Source organism: Arvicanthis niloticus, chromosome 16 (assembly GCF_011762505.2).
Source record: "Arvicanthis niloticus isolate mArvNil1 chromosome 16, mArvNil1.pat.X, whole genome shotgun sequence".
Lineage (NCBI taxonomy): Eukaryota > Metazoa > Chordata > Mammalia > Rodentia > Muridae > Arvicanthis > Arvicanthis niloticus.
The window spans coordinates 64,943,376-64,965,618 of NC_047673.1; the positions used below are offsets into that span (position 1 = coordinate 64,943,376).

Consider the following 22,243-nt stretch of genomic DNA (forward strand, 5'->3'; position numbering starts at 1 on the left):
CTCCTAACCACTGAGCCATCTCTGCAGCATATCTTGTTATATTTTTGAAAGAAAGTCTCATTCTGTTTTGATGACGTGGCCACTTCTAGGAATTGTATGCTCCAGTGAATGGCCCAACACCATGCACATATGGGCAACATTAACTGGACATAGTGGATTATCAAAAAAGAAACAAACAAAGAAAAGGTATGAAGTTGGGAGGAGGACATACTGGCAGGGGGAAGCTGGAGGGGGAACTAGGAGGTAGACATGATCGTGTTTTGTTGTATACCTGTATGGAATTCTGAAAAAAAAAAAAAAAAACACTTCCCTATGTATTTGTGAAAAAACAGTGTTTCTTTCTTTAAAACTATGATCATGTTAGATAATTTGTAAACTGTACTGCTAAGTATAACATAAAGTTTGATTTTTTTTTTTTTTACAAAGTAAAGGAAAACAGGGAACAAGCATCAGCTCTCCTACCCACACACTTCCTAGTCATGTTGCCCATCTTTGCATATGCTACTACATAGAACTTAACGTGCAAATAGAACTATGTTTCTCACATTTTTCTATTTTATTTGTTTTATTTTGGGCTAACTTAACTATTGCATTTCTTACCTAACATACTGAAGATATGGCCTCCCTATTGATTTGGACCTCTCAGGCGATAGGACATGGAAAAGCTATAGAAAGACCTGAATTAGAAGGAAACTGTCAACACAGAACTCAGTCCTTGCTCCAGAGGAATAAGAGCTGGTTTGCTATGAACGTGGCTCATGTAAGTGAGCATGGCAGAAGAGTTTGGACTCAGGTCACCTTGAGGATGTGCTCAACAGTAGAAGCAGCTGGACAAGTTGTGCGAGTCACAGAACAAAAGGAAGTTCTGGGTCTCTGAATTTACCAAGCATGTGCTGAGGAAATCAATAGGCAGGAGCCGTGCACAGAACAATCTCTCATATAGGTCTCAGATGCTATGTCTCAACTCTCTCACCCTTGAGGTTGGACTAGAACCTGTAAGCTGGAATAAACCCCCTTTGATCAGAGTTTCATCACAGCAACAGGAAAGCAAACTAGAATCCCACTGAGGAAACAATCTTCCCTTCCCTGGCAGCACCAGTTTCTCAGAGATCTTGGGGGTGACACCAGAAGCCCCTCCATAGCTTTCAGCGATTTAAAATGTAACATTTTCATTTTAAAATAAAGCAAATAGCTACATCACTTTTAAAAATCATGCTTAGAAGACATCTTGCCACACGGGAGATTGAGTGGCCTTACCGTGTCCATTTTCTTGATTTGTCTCCTATATCCTTGAATATTTTTGTCATAGATCCTGATATCAAACATAAAGTCACATGGCAAATCTTTACAGATAAGTTCACTGAGGTTTTGATATATTTAATGGATATGTTCATTAGCAAATAACTATTTGTGTACAGTACAGAAAATTCACATTTACCATCAGCTAACTGTTCTTTTACATTCTTCAGCCAACCTTGTTAGTTTCCTTATGAAGTTCTTCCAATTTCAGTTACTTTACTATTAAATACTGTGTAATTTTTAAAACACATTTGTGTGGGAAGTCTCGGCTTCTTTTTCTGATGGGCCCTCAATGTTATTTAAAAGTGTTTTGGGTGTTCTCTGATGATACTCTCAGTCAATGTATCAGTTGAGACAAAACCAGCTTAAAGGCAGAAGAATCAAGTCCCGCCCCTCCCCCATCTTCTGAAACCCAAACCCAACCAATGCTTATTAGCACCAGTTACAGCCATTACCTTTATCTCTTTTGTATAGTCTCCCTTCCTCAGACAGCTGCTGAAATCTTCAGCATCCTTGTCCTGCTGTTTTGTGCTCTCTTACTTAATATTGTGTGACGGACTCTACCTGGAGGCAGCCTACTACAAGCTTCCCCAGTGAATCTGCCCACTGTCTGGACTCCTACCTCAGAAAGTCCACCTTTCTGTCTGCTTCCTCCATCTCCCTCCTAGCAGCTGCAGAGGGTGCCTGCTTGCCTCTCCTGGGTTTCCCTCTCTAATGCCAACAAACCATCTTTGAGTTTCCTTCTGTATCTGTTTTCGAATTAGCTTATCTGCATAACTAGGAATCCACCTACTAAAATGATCCCATGTCCTTTGTAGTGTAACTAAGAGATGACAGTACCCATGTCTCTTACACTCACCGCCATCTACTGTCATAGTGGATATTGGCAAAACTCCTCAGGGTTTTAGCCTACACATGGGTAAGGCCATGGATGTCTTTGGGAAAGTTTTTATCTCCTAAACGCTGGTTTCCTGAACCTATTCTTCCAGGATGCAGTTCTCTCTTCACTGACCTTTCCATTGGTCATCTCTTCGTTCTATGGCTTGGTTGATACTGAGTTTCCTGACCACCATCACAGCTATCTATATGCCAGGCCTTTCCCAAGGCCCCTGGCATCCTGACTCTATTTGGTTTTGGCCAAGTAGAGTCTAAGACTAAGAGGGAGGGTGTGGATGCTTACTGTGTCTTTTTATAAACATGTCTCCTTAAAGAAAAGGAGACGAGTGTGTAAGAGACACATCATTTCCTATCAGTTCTTCCCTAAGCACTGTGCTTGGTGCTTATACATATTACCTTAATCCTTTTAAACAATATAAGAGTAGGGTGTTATTATCCTTTAAAAGATATTACACATGCTCTGACCTACTGGATTTCTAAACAGGAGTGAGATGATTCAGGCTGATTACCTAATAAAGACATTAAGTAAGATTTTGTCTAATGTCCTAATAATGACCATTTGGAAACGAAGTTTCAAATACATTACATTTCAGCCCCAAGGAAATATCCTTAAATCCAAGGGAACATGCACATTGTGTTTTAGTCTTATTTTAATAATATTTTATGTTCGAGGCATTTGTGTGTGTGTTTTCTCAAACTCAGTTGGTGAGAATACGTTTTTTAATAAAAAGTTACAATTGCATAATGTAAGATGCTTATGGTTGAGACATGAGTTTAGTTCCCTCTTGGTCATTTCCATGCTTGACACACTTCACTACCCTGTGCTCTTTCTTAAAAGTCTTTGGAAATAAACTGGTACCTTTGGCTGCTTCCTATAGATATCTTAGAGAAGTCTCAGAATGAGAAAGGGTTGTCATAGGTAACAACAGAAAAACTATTAGAAATACAATATGTTCTTTCAAATATGTACTTATGAGTACACACAACTGATACTTGCACTAAAATGAATGGAATTAATTCAGAGTACTCAAGTCTTGCCCCCCATGTAAAGCCCAAAATTATTTCTAACTTATCACCTACTAAGAAGTAAGCACCATTGGGCTGGAGAGATGGCTCAGAGGTTAAGAGCATTGACTACTCTTCAGAGGTCCTGAGTTCAATTCCCAGGGACTACATGCTCACAACCATCTGTAATGAAGTCTGATTCTGTTTTCTGGTGTGTCTGAGACAACTACTGTGTACACGTATGCATAAAATAAATACATCTTTTTTTTTTTAAAAAAAAAAAGTAAGCACCTAGCATCAAGTGGGGGATGCAACGGTGAGTCCTAAGTGGTAAGATTAAGCGTGATGTTTGCCATACAGCTGGGGAAGCATCTGCCTTCATTTCTGATCCTGGCTCCTGCCAGCAGGAAACTTAGGTAAGTTTGCAGTCACGTTCCCGTTATTCAAATTAGTAGAATTTTTCTTTTTTCCCCAATCTGCTGAAAACGTTGTTGCAGCATTGCAAAGGATGATTTTGTCAACAAGGACAAAATGCTTCTATAATGTGAATACAGGAACTCTTTGTCACTGAGGCTTGAGGGTGGGACAAAAACTGAGCTGTGAGGATCTGTGAGGACACTGTGAAGGAGGAAGACTTCAATAACCATTTTATTTCACAAAAGTTTCAGGAAATTTTTATTGTCTGAATGATGGTCCACCTGGTCCTACACACGAGAGTGGGGGTGAGGTACTATTGGAAAAGAACAAGAGGCAACCCCCAACCCAAAGCTTTATGCTGTGCTGTTTTGTGAACACTAATCTAAGTCTTCCCAGAAAAACTTGAGTGACATCAAATGTTTTCAAACTTCTGAAATTTATCTTCTCATGCTCTGTCTCTCATGCCCCCCCCGTATGTGTGTGTATGTCACCCCTCCCATGTGCCACAGAGCATGCATGAAGGGCGGACAACAACTATGAACTGTCAGAGATCTTTTCTTCTATTTTTAGAATGGAACAGCACTCAGGCTACCAAGTATGGCAAGCTCCTTTACAGGCTGAGATCTCCTGACCTCTGGTGTAATTTTTTTCACCAGTTCCTGGAACAACCTCCCTCCCCCAATTCTCTGATGTCTTTTGCCAGCCTTCATCTATCTTTTCTACATTAGCCCATGATTCAGAACAACAAATAACACTGGGCTTGTGAGCACAGACAGGACAAGAATGATTGCCACTGAGATAACCCATTCTACCTGTGGAAGCACATCTTTCACATGCTGCCTTCTTCCAATACCAACTGTAATACCAACTGTATTAGCTATGATTCCATTTTAGTTTCCATGTGGGGTATCCAGAACTTTTCTGAACAATAACATTTTTATGAGAGCCTAATTTAATTGATTGTATATTACTTTTTTAACCAAAGAAGTATAGAATGAAATATTTCTTCAACTATTTATACTTTGTATTATAACTAATATGCACATTTCTTATACTGAATCCTTCCCATTTTGTGATGATATTAACCAGTTAGCAGACTCTACCATTGATTTGTCTCTAATGTTGGCAAACTTCTTTCATAGTTAAGTTTACCTACTAGATTAATTAGAGGGGATTAATAACTTGATATATTTTTAGTAGCTGGAGTATGCTATTCCTTTGTATAAAATAGACAGCCCACTCTAGCACCATCTAATTCTTGAAACTTACCAAGTTTCTTACTTGGGATCAGGGGTGAGCTCCAGAGATTGGAATAAGACTGTCCTGATAGCAAAAATGTTTTTACTGTGAAATGTGACTTTTCCCAGGTCTTTCTTTTACCAAAAAAGGGAAGAAGTTTGGGCAGGTGTGGTGTTATGCATCTTAGAGTCAGACTCCCTGGGTTTCCATGCTGGCAGCAACATGTAACGTTACACCAAAACATGCTATTCTGCATGTTGAATATCTTTTAAATTAGATTTATTTGTTCTATTTTATATGTGAGTGTTTTGCCTGAACATGTGTTTGTGTACCATGTATGCTCAGAGGTTAGAAGAGGGCATCAGTACCCCTGGAGCTGGAGCTATGGATGGTTGTGAACTGGCATGTAGGTACTGGGAATTGAACCCAGGTCCTCTGGAAAAGCAACAAGGGCCCATAACCACTGAACCATCTCTCCAGCCCATGTTAAATATTTTTAGTACTATTTTTACACTTATTTATTTATTTTATATGTCTTGGGGGGTGGGGAGTATGGCATGTGTATGAACGAGTGGGAAGCTGTTTTCTCCTTCATTATATGGGGACTGGTGATTGGACTCAGATTTCTAGGCTTTGACTACTAAGCCATCTTCTGACCCTGACATGGTATTTTAAGATGAAAGGATTTAAGAAATGTCAAATGTAGGGAGGGTTCTCTGAGTTTCCAAGAGCCAGATCATAAGGTCTTCATGTTAATCATGGCCTACCTACACGAAGGAGGAAGCATTTATAGCTCTGAAGATGAGAGGATGGTGAAAGGAATCAGATCACCCAGGACCAGGTGACTTCTGGGACTCCTGTTCCTGGTCCTATCAACCATTTTCACAAGGCTTTATCATCTGTCAAACCAACAGGGGAGATGTTTGTTAAGTGTATATTTTCATATGAAATTACCTATTACATAAAGCTTCTGTTAAGGAGACACATGGTTTTGTTTGCTTGTTTGTTTTTGGTTTGTTTGCTTGTTTGTTTGTTTTCTTGTTAACCAAGAACCAAGCAGGGCACAGGGAGGTTCCGCTCCTCTGACTCCAGTTTACCATTATCTGATTTCCAACACATTGCTGTACCTTTCTTTTCTTCGATTTTAAGATGAGTTATCTCTCACAGAATCATGTCTTTGAACACTTGGTGCCCAGCTAATTGTGCTGTTTTGAAGTATTGTGGAACCATTAGGATGTGGAGTCTTAAAAGAGCAATTGAAACCCTGGGGGTGAGGGAGGGGTGAGACTTAACATTCAATATTGCCTTCCTACTTCCTGATAATGGACAGAACTGTGGCTAGTCCCACCCATCTCCTGCCCCTGCTGCCACACCTGCCTTCCCCTCTAGGAAAAACTATAAGTCTTCACAAACTCCTCCTCTCAAAAGTGCTATTGTTAGAAATTTTATCACACTGAGAAAAAGTTGTTAACAGAGCCTAGAAGACAGTGGCAAACAGTAAGTTTTCATTAGATGCTGGTAATTACACTTGACTCTCAAAAGAAATCTATAACCACTAGAAAGCTAAGAAACATTGTCCTTGGGTACATTCAGAAGTATGCTTTAAAGAAAAAAGATCCCAATTTCCTTTCTACCTAAACTATTCACTAGCTTTAGTCAAGGATAGACTCTATCAGAAGCCAGAAAACCCTCCTCAAATAGGTCGGAAAACATGGGAGTCTGATTGGTGGTGTTTTTTCATAGAAGATAATCTCTCTTCTTGGTCCCAGGTCAGCCCACCAGGGAGATGCTTCTACTGTTGTAGATGACACCAGACTTTATATCTCTATCTGACTCTATACTATCTAAACTTGAGATAAACTGGGGGGGGGGGGGGGGGGGGGACCACAGCAGCTTAAGCCTTAGCTCACAGGCTGTGAATTCTTTCTCTTCCCTTCCTTTTACAGGTAGCACCAACAACAAAAGTTCAAAAACAAAAGAGATTCTGCATCTTTTAATGAAAGATAAAACAACAATATAAACATACACAAATTTACAGAGAAGAGGTCAACTTTGATACATCTGGAGTAAAAGGTGTTTTCTCATTTAAATATGGTATAAAAATAAATGCAAGAAACATGAACAGACAATGTCCAGAGGACACATGAAAATGGGTGCTTGTTTTAGACTGTGAATACACGGGTGAAAGGATACCTTCCGTGCCAATTTATTATTTAATAAATGTGAAGCTATGTATGTACTTAGTGATATATACTTTTTTTTCTTTTTACAATTCGTCCAGTTTGTGACTGACTGAATTTTCAGTGAACTGTGCATCTAGCAGAAGCTTTATGAAAAAGAGAGGGAGGGGGGGAAAATAACGTTTTCCTTCACTTAAACTCATTAAAAAGAAAAGGACACAGATCCAGCTTAATACGAGGAGAGAGGGAAGCAGACGACAGGTGAAGATGAAGGCAATGAGATGACAGAGTTCCTTGGCAAATGCAATGCCTTTATGTGCACACAGAAAAGAACAATTCAGGTCCTTCGTTCATGCAATATCTTGGTCTAACATCCTCAGCTCCAGGTAACAGCGATGGGCTACAAGGTATGGGTGATGGCTCCATTCAGCTTTCACGTGACAAGGACGATCCTTCTAGTTAGACTGAACAAGGCTTGTTAACCTCTTGGATGTGAGAGACTTCCCCTGAGGAAAAAAATATCAAATGAAGAAAGAAAATAATTAACAATCAGTGAAAAGCAGCAGCATAGGAGAATCCAGTTACTATAGCAGAATTATGTTTGTGAGGGTCACACTGGACCCTTGTCTTTAGTGTGTGGTCCTTGGAATCAAACCTTAGACCTCACACATGCTAACTAACATGAGCCTTCTAGCACTAGGCTCTGCCATCCAGGCCCCAAACTGAACCCCTTAAGTTAACCAGAATTCAAACATAATGACGAATCCTCCTCCCTCCCTCACCCTCCCAGCATGAATACATCAAACAAATGACTCTCCCTCCCCAGACATCCCTCTCCTCCCAGCCCTCCTCCCACTGCAAACAGACTGATGGGGTCACAGCACACATTAGCAAATCATAAACATGTCCATAAATGTTCCACGAAGGCTGAGCTATGAGGCAACACCCAGGTTCCCAACCTGAAATATGCATCCTAACAGGATTCTGAGCCAGGTGCTCTGCAGGACAACAATGTGAGTGCATTCTGTCAAGTTGATGCTACATTTGCAAAAAGAGATGTGTCAGGGTGCAATTAACTGCATAACATGCATATAATAGGGTATGGTTGGTAGGAACTCAAACTTGAGTCTATCCCTCCCATGTAGAGTTAATGGAGAAAAGGAAGCCAACTGTGAGTCTTAAGATAAAAATCTCTTCATTTCACTTTCAAACTGTTAACATCTTTTTGTCATTCCCAACTTGGTTTCTTCTAAAACAGGAAAATTATATATATAAATACTTTCCATGTATTTTAATTCTACATACTTTACTAATGTACTATTACAGAGAGTACATGGAATTTTTTCTTTATTCTTTTCTTTTTTTGAAATCTCAACCACCAACTTGTTTCTATTAATTGCTAGTATTCTACAGTGATATGAAAGTTGACTCTTTTTTTTTTTAATGAGAACACAGTTTATTGACTGGTATATTGTTTTATCTCTCTCTTTTTTTTTTAGGTTTTGAAATAAAATCAAGTGGCCTGATTATTTATTATTTTTATATAAATAATTATTTATATAATTAAAATAATTATCTGATTTTTTTTCTTTGAAAAAATGAAGTAAGGGAATTGAGAAATTATTGTATTATTGTATATTATTATATAATATTCAATTATTGAGAAATTATAGTATTTGGGAAATAACGTGTATTGCAGCTGTAGCCTTGACTTGCTATCTAATGTAGCCAAGTTTGATCAAGGTAAAGGTGAAATACTACTCACTGCCATTGTCTCAGCCTGCTACTAAAGCGAGAACTCAGAGACTGAGTGCTTAGAAATAGGTGAGGTTTGTTAACATGTTGCTGACAGCCTGCACACGGGTTTCTTGGAAAGGCCTTTCTTCTGGTCCACAAATGGCAGAGAACATTCTCTGGTCCTTGCATGGGAGAAGAGTCGAAGAATTTCTTTGGGGTCTCTTTCATAAAGCCCCTACCTCCATCCATTCAAAGTCCTCCTCCGTTAGGATCTAAGCATGCTCCAAAGCCTGGCCTGCACTAGTCCTATCTCATTGGGATTGTAGAATTTAACATGCAATTTTTTTTTCTTGACTGGGAATCACAAAAATTCAGACCAAAGCTGCCATATGTTACACAAAAATGGTATGTTTAAGAATCAATTACTAATTCTATGATCACTGGTAAAAGTTAGCAAGCCCATAATTCATTTTGATAAGTTTTCCTTATGCTTTGTGTGGTCTTTGGCTGACATGAAAAGCAAGGTCTTTTTCTCTTTGTTGGAAGAGGGCTCCCATCTTAGCTTTCAGCAGCTGGTAGTAGAAGTTTCCCACATTTAAGGAAACCAGGTTATGCTTAGCTCAGCACACTCTTCCTATACACGATAATTTTATAGAACACATCCAAGTGAGATTCTGGCCCTCTATGGAAGGACACAAAAAGAGACTGCTATTTGTGAACCAGGAAATGGATCCTCACTAGTTATCACCGACATCTTGATCTTGGATCTAGCCTTTAGTACTGTGAGTACTCTGTGAAAGTCACTTCATTTTGGCTATGATCCTATTGGTGTAAATGCTGCTAATACTAAGTTTTAAGTAAGAAAATTTGATCTCTTAGGAAGCCCAGATACAAAACCACTATTCTGACTCTGCAAAGGGCAGAAAAATCACTAAGAAATTGAAAACTGTAGATTGTATTCTTTCTCCATGCAAAACACAGACGATAACATATTCACCTGATGTTAAAATTGAAAAGCTCCTTTCTATACTTAAAGATGATGCTCTTTTCTGTGCTTGCTATTAGACTCCTTGTGTCATTGTGTTATTGACACACAAATGCATATGTGTGTGGGTATTATGTATTCTGAGATAAAATAATTTATCTTGAAAAGGGGGCTTACACTTTCTAATGTCATTGGGAATGTAGAAGAAGAATAGAAGGCTAGACTCGTATAAAACTATTTCTCTTAAAACTATAGATTAACATGATTTGGGTTAGAATTCCAGAAAAGAAGAATAAACTAGCTGTGTTGGGGTATGATTTTTAAACTCGGACACAAGTGCTATTTGATTTAGACAGAAATCCTTGTCTCTCTCTCTCTCTTTTTTGTACATTTAATTTAAAAGGGAACATGATTTTCTTCCTGTAGTTTTATTTGTTTTTAAGTTCCTACAAGTCATGAAGACTGCTACCATCTGGTGTATTATAGAAATCACTAAAGTCAGATCTGGTAAAAATTCAACCTGACTATCTCTGTCCTAGGAAATAACTTAAAACCACTTCATCCATAGGAGCCCACAGGGAAACAGTGTCACAGTCAACCTGGGGAATTGAGATAATAAAAAAAAACAGTGATCTGAAAGAAAAAATTATGTGCATATGGCCTTGTATACCATGGACTTATCAACTTTGCAATGAGAGTATTGCTTTTGTGCATTGAAACAATTAAAAGGGATCCTGGATGCAGCTAACAGTGAAAAGATCTTAAAGAGTCTGGGGTGACAGCAAGCAACTAGCATGTCTGATGGCTCACCAAAATTTAAAGATCTAGACCCTGTGTGCAGCCTGTTTTGCTTCTTTTGTGGAAAGAAAAATACATATGTCTCAACTTTAGTGCCCATACTATGGGAGTCCACTCTCCACTGTTCAGCCTATTAGAAAGTACTGAAGATCTAACAACACTTTTTCCTTTCCTGATGCACATTCATCTTTTTAATTGTATGTGGGCCATTTGCAACAGCCATTCCCAGACATTGCCTTAGAAGCCAGTAGAACCAGTCCCTGACTATTATCTTTAGTTAAGTAAATTAAGGAACTAGAGAGACTTACACAGCTAAATCCTACACTCTCTACTCTAGCAATCAAAAGGGCTAAAGAAAACCTTGCCAATAGTATTCACCTCCAAGATTGCTTCTTACAATAATATGATAATTTCATATGAAGAAAAACCATCTTAGCATCTAGACTGCCTGAATGTCAAATGACATCTGTCAACCTTCCTGTCAGTCTCTGGGAGAGAGACTATAGCAGAAACAAATCTGTAGGAAAGATAAGCACAGACACTTAGACACTACCAGGAACTCAAGATACTGTAAGCCTTTGAGTATGCAGATGGTAAAGAGTATGCTAGAAAAAAAAATGAGCATGTAATCAGTTCTAGAACAAGTCAAGCCTGGCACAGAGGTGAAAATGGAACATCACCTTAACAAGAATCATTATAAAACTTCACCCTCATCAGACCACGCCCTTTGCATCCTACAGGATTCTAAGAGCTTTTGCTGAAATCCAAAGGAAAAGAGCCAACAAACCCCCAAACAACAACAACTTATAAAACACTTATTTTATGATGTAGGCAATGAACCCTGGGCACATGCATGCCTTAGCATTCTACCACAGAGAAATGTAGACCCAGCCCTTTTATTTGTTTATTTTTATTTTGACATATAGTCTCACCAAGTTGCCCAGACTGGCCTTGAACTCATTCTAGAGACTAGACCTTGAATTTATGACTTGCTGCCTCAGTTTCCAAGTTACTGTGATTACAAACCTATGTCACTGAGCCTAGCTTGTGTGACTGTTCTGGCTTTCCCAAGTGAATTATTTACTCATAGTTATGAATTTTAACTGATTCAAAACATTATTCTTCATCTTAAAGCAGAGAGATGAGACAGAAGTGTGGAGTCTGTGAAAATGGGCAGGAATGTCAGGGCAGCCCTGCTTATACACTGAAGGCCTAAAATCAACAATAAACCTAAGTCAGCTTGCTAACACAAAGTCTTGGGTCTCTGTGGAAAAACACTGAAACAGATAGCTATAAGATTTTGTAAACAGGCAGCTTTGGTGGAAATTTACCAGCCTGGATGAGAACAAGTAGTCTTAAGTCTTGGGTAAGTCATAGACCTTGGGTAGCCTTGGTGGATAGTACCAACTTAGATAAGGACAAGTGAATCATAGGCAGAATCATAATGACCTGTCCCCTGAACCTTCACCCAGCTGATACTCTGTTCTGGAAGATATCTGTACTCCCCCATGAACACCTACGCTCCTGTGTCATCCCCTTCCCCACATCCTGCCTTTTTGTGTTTATAACCCCTGTGTGAAGAAAGTAAAAATCAGTGGTTTGATCAGCCTATAGACAAGCCACTGTTCTTTGCGTCTGCCTGTTTCCCCGCTTCTCTCATTCAGGTGATCTCCCCGGACCCTGTTTAATGCCCTGCTGGCCAGGGCACAGGAAGGCCAGCCCTGTAGATACAGCATGGAGCTGGAAACAATGGAGAGCCAGGAACGGCTTTCCACTTTGCTCTTCTGCAGACCGTGACCCATTAGCAAGCACAAGAAGCTACATTTTCCTGAACACTTGACTCTGTAAGTTTTATGATTGTCACAAAGGTACACTGCCAGAAAGTAGACTGAAAAGAGATTAGTGAGCAGAGTTATAACCAGGTGACCTCTGACCTTAGCATTAAGAGTACAAGATTACTTCCATTTTCATCTTCCTATTTAACTCAGCCTCATATTTCTTGCTATTTTATTACAGTTTCTATTTGTTGGTGTCCTGGAAATACCCAAGTTGCTTCTATATGTTTCTGAAGACTTATAAGCATATTACAGAATAATGTCTCAATGAAAGTATTACCTGCCCACTGGTTTATGTGACCTACCAAATGCCTAGTCTCTGGGTATAAAATCAACAGAGCTGACCATTTGAGCACACTCATATAAGAAGATGAACTGAAGATATAATCTCTTTAACTCTCATATTGAAAAATGTTCTGATCTCTCTCTGTCTAGATTTCAAAATCATGCATCATCTGTCCCTCTAGTCTGCTTACTGTTGCTCCATACATGGATCTTCAGCTGGTTTGGTACCAGCTGTTTTCTCAGTGAAGACTCCTTCTCTGCAATGACTATGCCCCTTTCTCAGCTTTCAGTGATAAACATTCTGTCCACATCTCTGGCCCCTGAGATTTCCTTAACTGAGAGATTTCCTTCTCTCAGTTCTTCCTGCCCATGAATCTGCATCCATGTACTTATATGCCTCTGAATATTATTTTATAAGTCACCTACCCTATTTATAGCTGATAAAAAACACCAGGCTTTTACAAGTCCCCAAAAGTTTCTTCCATGAGCTGAACTCTTCACTGGAAATATTATTTCAAGAAAGAATGTTTAAAAGTGAAGGTAGAAAGATTTCAGTGTCCTGGGATTAAGTTACTTTTATTTCAAGGTAGGAGAGGTTTGATAGGGTGAGGGTAAGCGGCAAGGATTGAATGATGGAGGAACACTGATCTCATCTTACGTATGAACTAGTCCACTAACAAAATCTGGGCTTTTCAAATCAGAAGATGGTTAAGAAGAAACTGAATCAAGATTACATGTCCCAAAAGTTCTTCCCTGCTTTAATAAAAACCAATTCTTCCATGTAAATTTCCATGTAAATTTATATTAAATCATGTTAGAAATTCTAGTAAAACTGTGAATGGATACAACTTCCTATAATGTTATATTATATATTTATTCAACTTCTTATAATATAGCATTATAGGAAGTTGTGTAAAGCTTCTTCCTATAAAAGGAAAGAAGAAAGAGAATTCTGTTAAATATTGACCATGTATCTAGGAAGATACAGATATGAACAATTAAATACTTAAACACCAATGCCTACTAAGTCTTTATATGGGTTAAGAAGGCTCACAAGCCAAATAATTCCATTTCTTTACTTAAAATGATAAAGAAGGCAATAGGCATCATTAGATAAAAATAAAGATGAATCAAAAAGGAAACAATATACATTAAAGCATAATTAGTGATAAACTATAAACCTTTCAACACTTTCATTCAAAACTACATTTTAAAACTTTTTAAAAAAACAAATAAGTTATGCTGTAGATACTGACTTACAGTATGTAGCAGGTCAATTTGAATGGTTATATTTTCATCAATTGCCATGTTACAGGTATATTTGATAAAATAACTATTTTCTAACTATGTGACAAAAATAGATGCAACTGTATTTAGGGAAAAAATTAAATATGATAAAATAGATCAGAAAATATCACAAAGAATTATACCAAATAGAGGAATTTACTGTTTACAAAATGTCATAATCCATAAGACGTAAGTATACATAACTATAGTGTGCACATATGCATGTTTATATATAGTATACATACAAGTAAAATGTATTAATCAAATGTGGTATTAAAATACATGAAAGTGACTGTTCTAAATCTGATTTTTAATATGTGTGTAGAGTTGCAATAGATAAGCTCTAATGGCTTAGGAAAGTCTTAATGTTCTGGACATTGAGAGTATGTCCTATATTTAGCAATTATATGATGTAATGAATGCTTTTGTGTGTGTCAGAACATCTGGAATTCCTTAAGACAAAGTTACTTTAAATTGAATTATTGATGTAAAGTACAAGAATTTGGAAGCCTTTAGGGTATTTTATCAGGTTTATTCCAGAAAAGGATAACAGTTTATGCTTGTAGGAACAATGTATGAAATTGTCTAGTTTTTAATCTCTTTTCCTTTTTTCTTCTTTTCTTCTTTCTTTCCTTCCTTATTCTCTTTCTTCCATGTCTCCCTCTATCCCTTCCTCTGTTTCTCCTTTACTTTCTCCTTTACTTTCTTCCTCCCCCTATATTTTTCTAATCCATAGCCTGAGGCATACTGTATAAGCATTCTACACTCACAGCCTTCATTCATTGTATTTGGAGACAGATTTCACTAACTGGTCCAGACTGGCCTTGAACTTATAGTCACCCTGCTTTATCCTACTGCACAGCTGGGTTTACCAATGGGCATACAAACACATCCAGCCTCTATTTCACATTCATTTTGTAGCACTTAGATATCATTTAGAAAACAAAGTAGCCCCTTTGCAGCAATATACTCTACTTTTTCTGGGTTGTGCTTGACTATTTATAACAGTAGGCTCCTTGTTTTCTCATGTATTTATTGACTACTTGCATTTATCATTAAAACTGTCCAAGTCCTTTGATAATTCTCCCAATGGCAGATTGCCCTTATGACTTTTATTTACTAAGAACTTCCTGTATACCAACTGTAAGTTGCATATTTGTCTGGACATGCTATTGACAGTTGTTAGAAAGGGTTTACCCGATTTGAGGACAGGAGCTTGCTTTAAACAAAGGCTCTTGGGCTAAGTACGGCGTGGAGCAGCCTTTCATGGCATCTCTGTGGATGAGACAGAGAAAGATGCAGTTCATAACTAGGCAAACAACCACCTCCAAGGTGTGCTGTTCACTAGAGCGGCAGCTTCTGCCTTCTTCCCAGTGCTTTAGGGCATTCTTATGGGTAGTCTGAATGAATCGTTAATAGAATGCTGAAGGAAGGCATACATGATGCAATCACAATCATCATTTTCAAAAGACTAACCAATAAATACTCCAAACTTGGGGAGCAAATAGAGATGAACTATGAAATTTAACAATGCGGTAGAACTTAGTGGGAAGAAAGTAAAAATTCAAGTTTACATTAAAATGAATACACAACAAACAAACAGTCTAGAAACAAAAAGACAAGAGTAGAAAACATAACTACAACTCATAGGAAAAAAAAGCAGTGTTTTAAAATGTTTTAGTTAGAGCATCAAATGATGCTACTTTGTTATGGTTTGAAATTGGGGTTCAAATGTGAATAAAGTCTCCAGTTAGAATGTATTTAGGAGACAAAGCTAGGAAGGTGGTATCTATCTCCTACAGAGTCACAGATCAAGTGTTGTGCTTGGCTATGACCTAGGAGAGCTTTTGATAGACTGGAGCAAACATAGGTGAACAGTTAAGGTGATGACAAAATATTAAGCAAGTAAGGGAGAGAGCAGGAGAGAACCTCATCCTGGTACAAGAATCACTCAGGTTTAATCTGATGACATCTTTTAAGGCATCTTCATCTAACCAAGTCTTTAAAAGTGCTAAGCTCAGTTTTCACAGAAATGTGATTTTCATAACCACATTTCATACTTTATCTATATGTTAAGTTATATAAATGCAAGGAGTCCATAATAGTCATAAAAAAGAAATACAACTGACTTAGTACTCTAAAATTCCAACGGAGAGTGGTGGAATTGAGTACACATAACTGGAGGGAAGCCTATCAGCTGTGATATTGTCTTTGTGCTTGATACCAATCAGTGGAAAGAGTGAGAAGTACTATCTTGTACAAGTCAGAGGCTCATGAAGCATGGTCTTCATGCCAGGAACATGATCATCACAAATATCAGTTAGAAGAGGTTTGGAACCTAGTAGAACACAAATGAACCAGATGTTGGGAAAAGGGGCTGTTCATCAAACCTTGGTATAAGAAGCCTTGCAGGGACTCTGATGTAGCTCAAATGAGAAGTAGTGGTATTTGGTCAGAAGAGCTCAAATGAATACTTCTAAGGAGACAGTCCTTATGCTATACTGTCTTGAGATGCTTGCAACCACTGCAGGAGAGACAGAGACAGAGACACACAGAGAATGGTTGCAATCCAGTTTTTGGAGGATGGGGTCACAGAATATACATGTTCTCAGATACTAGTAACTTGGGGATGTGGAATGTTGGATCCAACTTAGAAAGGTAGTACATTAGAAATTGTAATCAAGGGAAATGATAAAACTTGGGGGAGAGCTGACACATACTATAACTTCAAGAGATTTCCCAGTGGTCATGGAGACACTGGTTTTTGTGTCATTCTGCTCAGTTACAGGAAGCAGAAGCAGAGGTGCTCCTTAGAGACCTCAGAAGAGTAGATGCTCCTGGAAACAAGGGTCGAACCTCTTAAAGATGGGTTTGATGCCTCTGACACCTAAACCTACCATGGTTCTGGACCTCAGGATTCAGCAAAGACTGAACTTTGCTCATGGAACTCATGGAAGAAGACTCTATGGATTGGCCCTAGGTGAGGATATTATGCCAAATTCCCTTGCAGTTCTGAGATGCACGTAACACCATCTTTTTCTGTACTTTCTCTAAACACCTTGTAGATTTACAATTTAAAAGTAGAAAAGAGGAAGATTTCCCAAGGAATTTTGTTTTATTTTTAGTATCAGTAATATATTCTTGTTAGACAGTAATATGTATATTTTAAATAAATACTCACTAATGGTTGGTTATTATTCCCCTTTGTAATAACTGAGCAATGTCTATGGCACATTTGTGTGTGTGTCTGTTGTTCTTGACCTAGATAAAATTAAAAGATGATCTTGAATGCCAAAGTCATCTGTATGATTTGGAGAAACAAAACAAATGAGAGCTGAACTTTTTTTTCATCTTCTAGATTATAAAGTTTCAGTAGTTGGCTACAGTCAGTTGTACTGTTGGCCTCGCATTGGTTGTAGTCACAGGAATAATGAATGGCTATGGAGTTATCCAGTATTTGTTCATGTCTCTCTTAGTCTCTGACTACTGACAAACAAGAATATTACAGCACTGAGAATGTAATGCTGTGTGTACTCAGCAGAACTTGCCCAATCCAGGCTTGCTGTGTAGTCTGCCAGCAAGACTACTATGGAAGCCATGGTGGGATATCTACAGATGCACTCATAATACTTCTAACTCCATGAAGGTTTGCAATGTCTACAAGGAGGACTCTTGTTCTGCTATTTTAAATGGTCTCCAAGAACAAGCACAGATTATACAAAGTAAAAAATTACTTCCTCAGCGTCCCATCAGCAGCAAAGTGACTTTCATTTTTCTGAAAAATGTTTCACAGTGGCATGTCAGGGAACATATATGACCCCATATGTGGTTTTAGAATGGATGAAAGAAAATGAGAAATAGGTGGCTTAGTCACGACATAGAACTGCCAAGCACATCGTCTCACAAAGAGATATAATTGAAATCTGACTCCACTGTTAATGGCAATTAAATCTGATGTCACAATGAGCCCCATATTTATCTACTTAAGTTCCATTCACACTTTTCCCAAGTATATAAAATGCACTTAGAAGAGAATGTGCACACCATTGTCCTTAGAACACTGATACAATTTTTCAAACTTCTGCTGCATGCCATTTAAAGGTGATTTAGACTTGATGACTTTGAACTGAGGCTGAGTTGACTATCTGCACAGTATGTTGCCAGGTGCTGTGATGTTAAGAACTTATGTTCAATCAAACATTCCTAGGTCTTTCTGTTTCATTAAGTGACAGCTTAACCCATGGCTGTGAGATGATATGAGACTCAAGCATATTGGCATCATAATGTAAGCTCAACACTCTTCAAATAAAAACAGTGATAATGAAAAATAATGTTGGCTGCTTTATCACAATTGTGAATCCTAACTCAGTTCAAAGTTTAATTTCACTTTCCAGTAAATGTGGCTTTAATACACTGCAGTAAATATGATGGTATCCAACTCTTCTTCCTCCTTTACGTCTCTTACATAAACAGTCATGTTCCAGTCACAAGCACCTAATGTGTGTGTTAGAACAGTAGCTGCTGATCTTGTAGAAGGACCGTCCTCTCTGCATCATCTCTGAGCTTTCCCACTGCAACCATCTGCAGCCCAAGAGGTGTGTGTGTGTCCACTGGGCAAATCCAAAACACAGTCTACTTCCTTGATTATCTTCTACATTTTGCTATCCTCTCTGAAAGCCTCCATACTAGTCCTGGTCCAAATCTGTAAAGTCCTGAAGACTCTTTCTAGTTTTGATCTTGTGGGTCTCTTACTTGGGCTTAAATCCTTTTCTCTGTTTTCTTTGAGCTCCCAGAAAAGCCCCTGTGACTCACACTGAGGAAGTTGGTGGGAGCCTTGTTCTGTTTGCTGGACAGTCAGCTTCCATAGGAAGAGAGAATCAATTTAGATATGCATGGTAGCAGCATCCCAAGATAGTAATCTGAATCACTTCTGTCTCCTTACAATTATAGATATGCTTAGAGCAGGTTTTATGTCTTTTACCTATGGATTCCCAGTCAGAAAAGACAGTACCTACCCAGAGTAGGGACTTGATAACTACTATTTATTTGTTAGAGGAAAGACCTCTGTGGTGGCTGAATGCAGCCTACCACTGAGCTATAGACTTATCTCAGAAGCCCCCCTGATGCTCTTCCCTGAGGTCTTTCAGCCAGCAGCACAAACTCGGGGCTTTATACTCAGTAGAATAGAACTTAAGAAATTCTGGTTCAGATTCTGCCTCTGGCACATGTGGCAACAACATGGACATTGTTCCACAGTCACACCAGCCCTCCCTTGGAGTCCCTGGGGGGTGGGTACTTTGTAGCAACATACCATTCACAGTTTGTACAACTTGAGTGACAACTTCAGAACAAATGGTGCTGTCAGGGGAGACTAAAGTTACCCCATCCAAACTAAATTAGGCTACACAGTCCAAAAACATTCCACCAATGGATTTATACCATGCTGCAGGGAAACTGGAATTATGTTCTCAGGCGAGTTATTACCACAACCAGTTTCACTAAAACAAGATGGATAGCTGTATCTGCCAACAAAATGATGAAAGAGAAAGAGAGAGAGGTCCATAAAGGAAGAAAGAGGAGACATTAGTTCATTCTTGGTCAGGTTTGCTTTTTGTTTGCTGGAGAGACACAATGGCCAGTTCATAACTGTTTTTCACCGAAGGTGTCATAGCAATTTCTAGCACAGTTTTTCCATGTTAATGTACCTGTCATACTGAGCAATAAAAGCCATAACACTTTAGTAGAAACAAAATATCCACAAGACCTTCCTAGTGGTGAATTCACAGGAGCACAGACATGAAACCCAAAGCTCTTCTCTCTCTACTCCTAGTCTGTTTGCATGCTGCGATGGATGTTTGTTTCATTAGGATAGATGTTGATGTAAATCAAGGATGGAACTGACTTCCTGGCAGCTTTCTTGCTAGAACTATACTCTATAAGATAACCATTGTGAATGCTCTCTGTTTTTCCCTGATTAATTATGGTAGAAAATGATACCATGAGAGGGGAGACCAAGGATAAGTAAGCTAATTTAATACATTATAATTTAAGAAATGTTTTTGTGGTGCTGAGTATGGAACCCAGAACCTCGCATATGTCAAACAAAATGCTTATTACAAAGCTCTATCCCCAATGAGCTATCTTTAGAAGAGCACACAAGGGTAGCACGTAACCCACAGGGACTCAATATATGTTGGTAAATGGTAGGAAGACTAGTATAATGGTTCATACAGCAGCAGAATGAGAACAACAGAGAAGAAGATACTATATTCCCGGGCCAGGTTTCCTGTCTGTTATTTGTAATGGTAAGGCTATTTCTTTTTAGGCACTTCAGAGAACTTCCCTTGTCTCAGCTACCCTATTGTGATGAGAAGCCCAAACAGACAAGTCTCAACTAAAAGTGCTCCAACTTAAACAGAAGGAAACCAGGGATGGGCAGAAAAGGGGACTGTACACACAAAGCACACAACACTACCCAGGGTCTGACTCCTCAGCATAACAGAACCATGCTCCTCAAATGTATACACTCTTGGGAAAACTATACAATATAATTTTTACACTTAATAAAAGCAACTTTAAAGTCATTTGTTCAAAGACTGGTGCCTCAGAAAACAAGGCAAGACCAACAGAAAGTGCCTGCAATTTTCAGCAATTGGGGAACCAGTTGGCCGGGATGGTCTTCTGCCATTAAAGTATAGTACAAGTGGCTTTGGGAAACAGATAAACGTGAAGTCTACGCCTATCACAAAGAATGGATCATTTTTTTTAAATCACTGGTGTGTAATCTTGGGTTAGGAAAAAAAAAATGAGACCAGGTACAAGATTGAGCAAGTGAGAGAGAATGTTTCCTTATAGAGTTATATTACAATTAAACAGTAAGTTCAATTTTAAATGAATACATTAAGAGAAAAATCCACATTTAACTTGAAGGATATTTATCATATTTTGATCTTTAATAGAGATAAACAAATAAGGGACGATCCAATTTAGGGTAGTAAGGTATAAAGATGGAGAAGCTGAGGTTCACCAGTTAAAATGGTTTCTGAAACTCAGAAGGTAAGACACAGAACTAGATTTTGTGCTGAAATGAATAAGCACATCAAAGTTCAAGAACATTTTACTGCTAACACAGATTCTGCATAAACCTACATTAAGAATTTCATTCACAACTGAGTGTGGTGATGAAGTCCTGAAATCCTGTCACTCAGGAGATAAGGGCAAGAGAGTACAGAGTTCAACACAAGCCTGAGCTATGTAGGGGAATCCTCTTTTAAAAACAAAGAACATAAATTTACTCACTTTACTAAAAAGAATATTCAAGAATAATTGTTTTGAATCTTTACCATTGTTTAATGCTTTGTATTTATATTTTATCTTGCCACTATTTAGACTACTGAGCTACACTGTTAATGCAGATTTAATTCAGAAAGACCAACTTCTGTCCTAGCCTCCTGTGAAAACTGTCTCATAAAGTGTAAACTGGGCTGGTTATCTCAGTGGATAGCCTTAGCCAGTACATGTGAGGCCCAGGGTTGGTTCCCTAACACTAAAGCCACAAAATAAAAATCCATCACTGCTCCTGACATGCATTATAGTCTTCACAAGGTAATGCCAAAGCTTGGTGCTTCAATTTAGCACAAGTAGGCCAGAGCAGAGGGCATGGTGTGACTCAGAAGACCTCTGCAGTTTTTCTACTGATTCTTTAAAAGGCTCTAAAGATAACCAACTTCACTGGAATAAAGCAAAATGATTTCCAAAGGAAGGCTAGCTTAGTGAGTTCCTGGGAACTCATCACTAGCATACCCTAGTCGCCATTTCTAAGTCCCTACTTTTTAAATTCAAAGCCAAGCTGATTCAATTCCCTTCTCACACAAGTAACAGAGAGATGAGTCATGGGTACTTGATTTATGAACCTTGACAGATGGACTTGCTGATCAACCCTCATGTATTCTTTCACCTTATGTCCTCTCTTTTCTTCTCAGAGGCTTCAGTTGTAAATAGAGATTATGGCAGATGGTGATGAACTTGATGGCAATGGGGGAAGGCAACAATTTTCACACTCAGAAAAACGCACGCTCCATAGGAGAGGAGAATAAAGCCAACGTAATATGAATGACACTGGAGGGCAGGCAAGGACACATTGACCTTTGAGAGATGGACATGAAGGGATTTCTCTAATGGTAAGAAAAATACAGAAACAAAGAACATGCTACAAGAAATCAGTTTTTTCCTTTTCTTTCCCTTGAGACAACAAATCCAATGTGAAGGTAATGCATAAA

The 22,243-nt window shown here is 38.5% G+C and overlaps 1 protein-coding gene across 10 annotated transcripts in view; it reads right to left on the minus strand.

Moving 5' to 3' along the window:
• Positions 1-6,835: 6,835 nt before the first annotated feature.
• Positions 6,836-22,243, minus strand: part of Rgs7 (regulator of G protein signaling 7) — a 397,792-nt gene continuing 382,384 nt past the window's right edge. For 8 of the 10 annotated variants that reach the window (XM_076914548.1, XM_034520565.2, XM_076914545.1 and 5 more), the window contains one exon: positions 6,836-7,543. In XM_076914548.1, coding sequence (XP_076770663.1) covers positions 7,493-7,543 — 51 coding nt within the window. In that variant the 3' untranslated portion in view covers positions 6,836-7,492. Of the gene's footprint in view, positions 7,544-15,161; positions 15,240-22,243 lie in introns of all 10 variants that reach the window. The other 2 variants (XM_034520564.2, XM_034520562.2) reach the window with 1 other exon arrangement.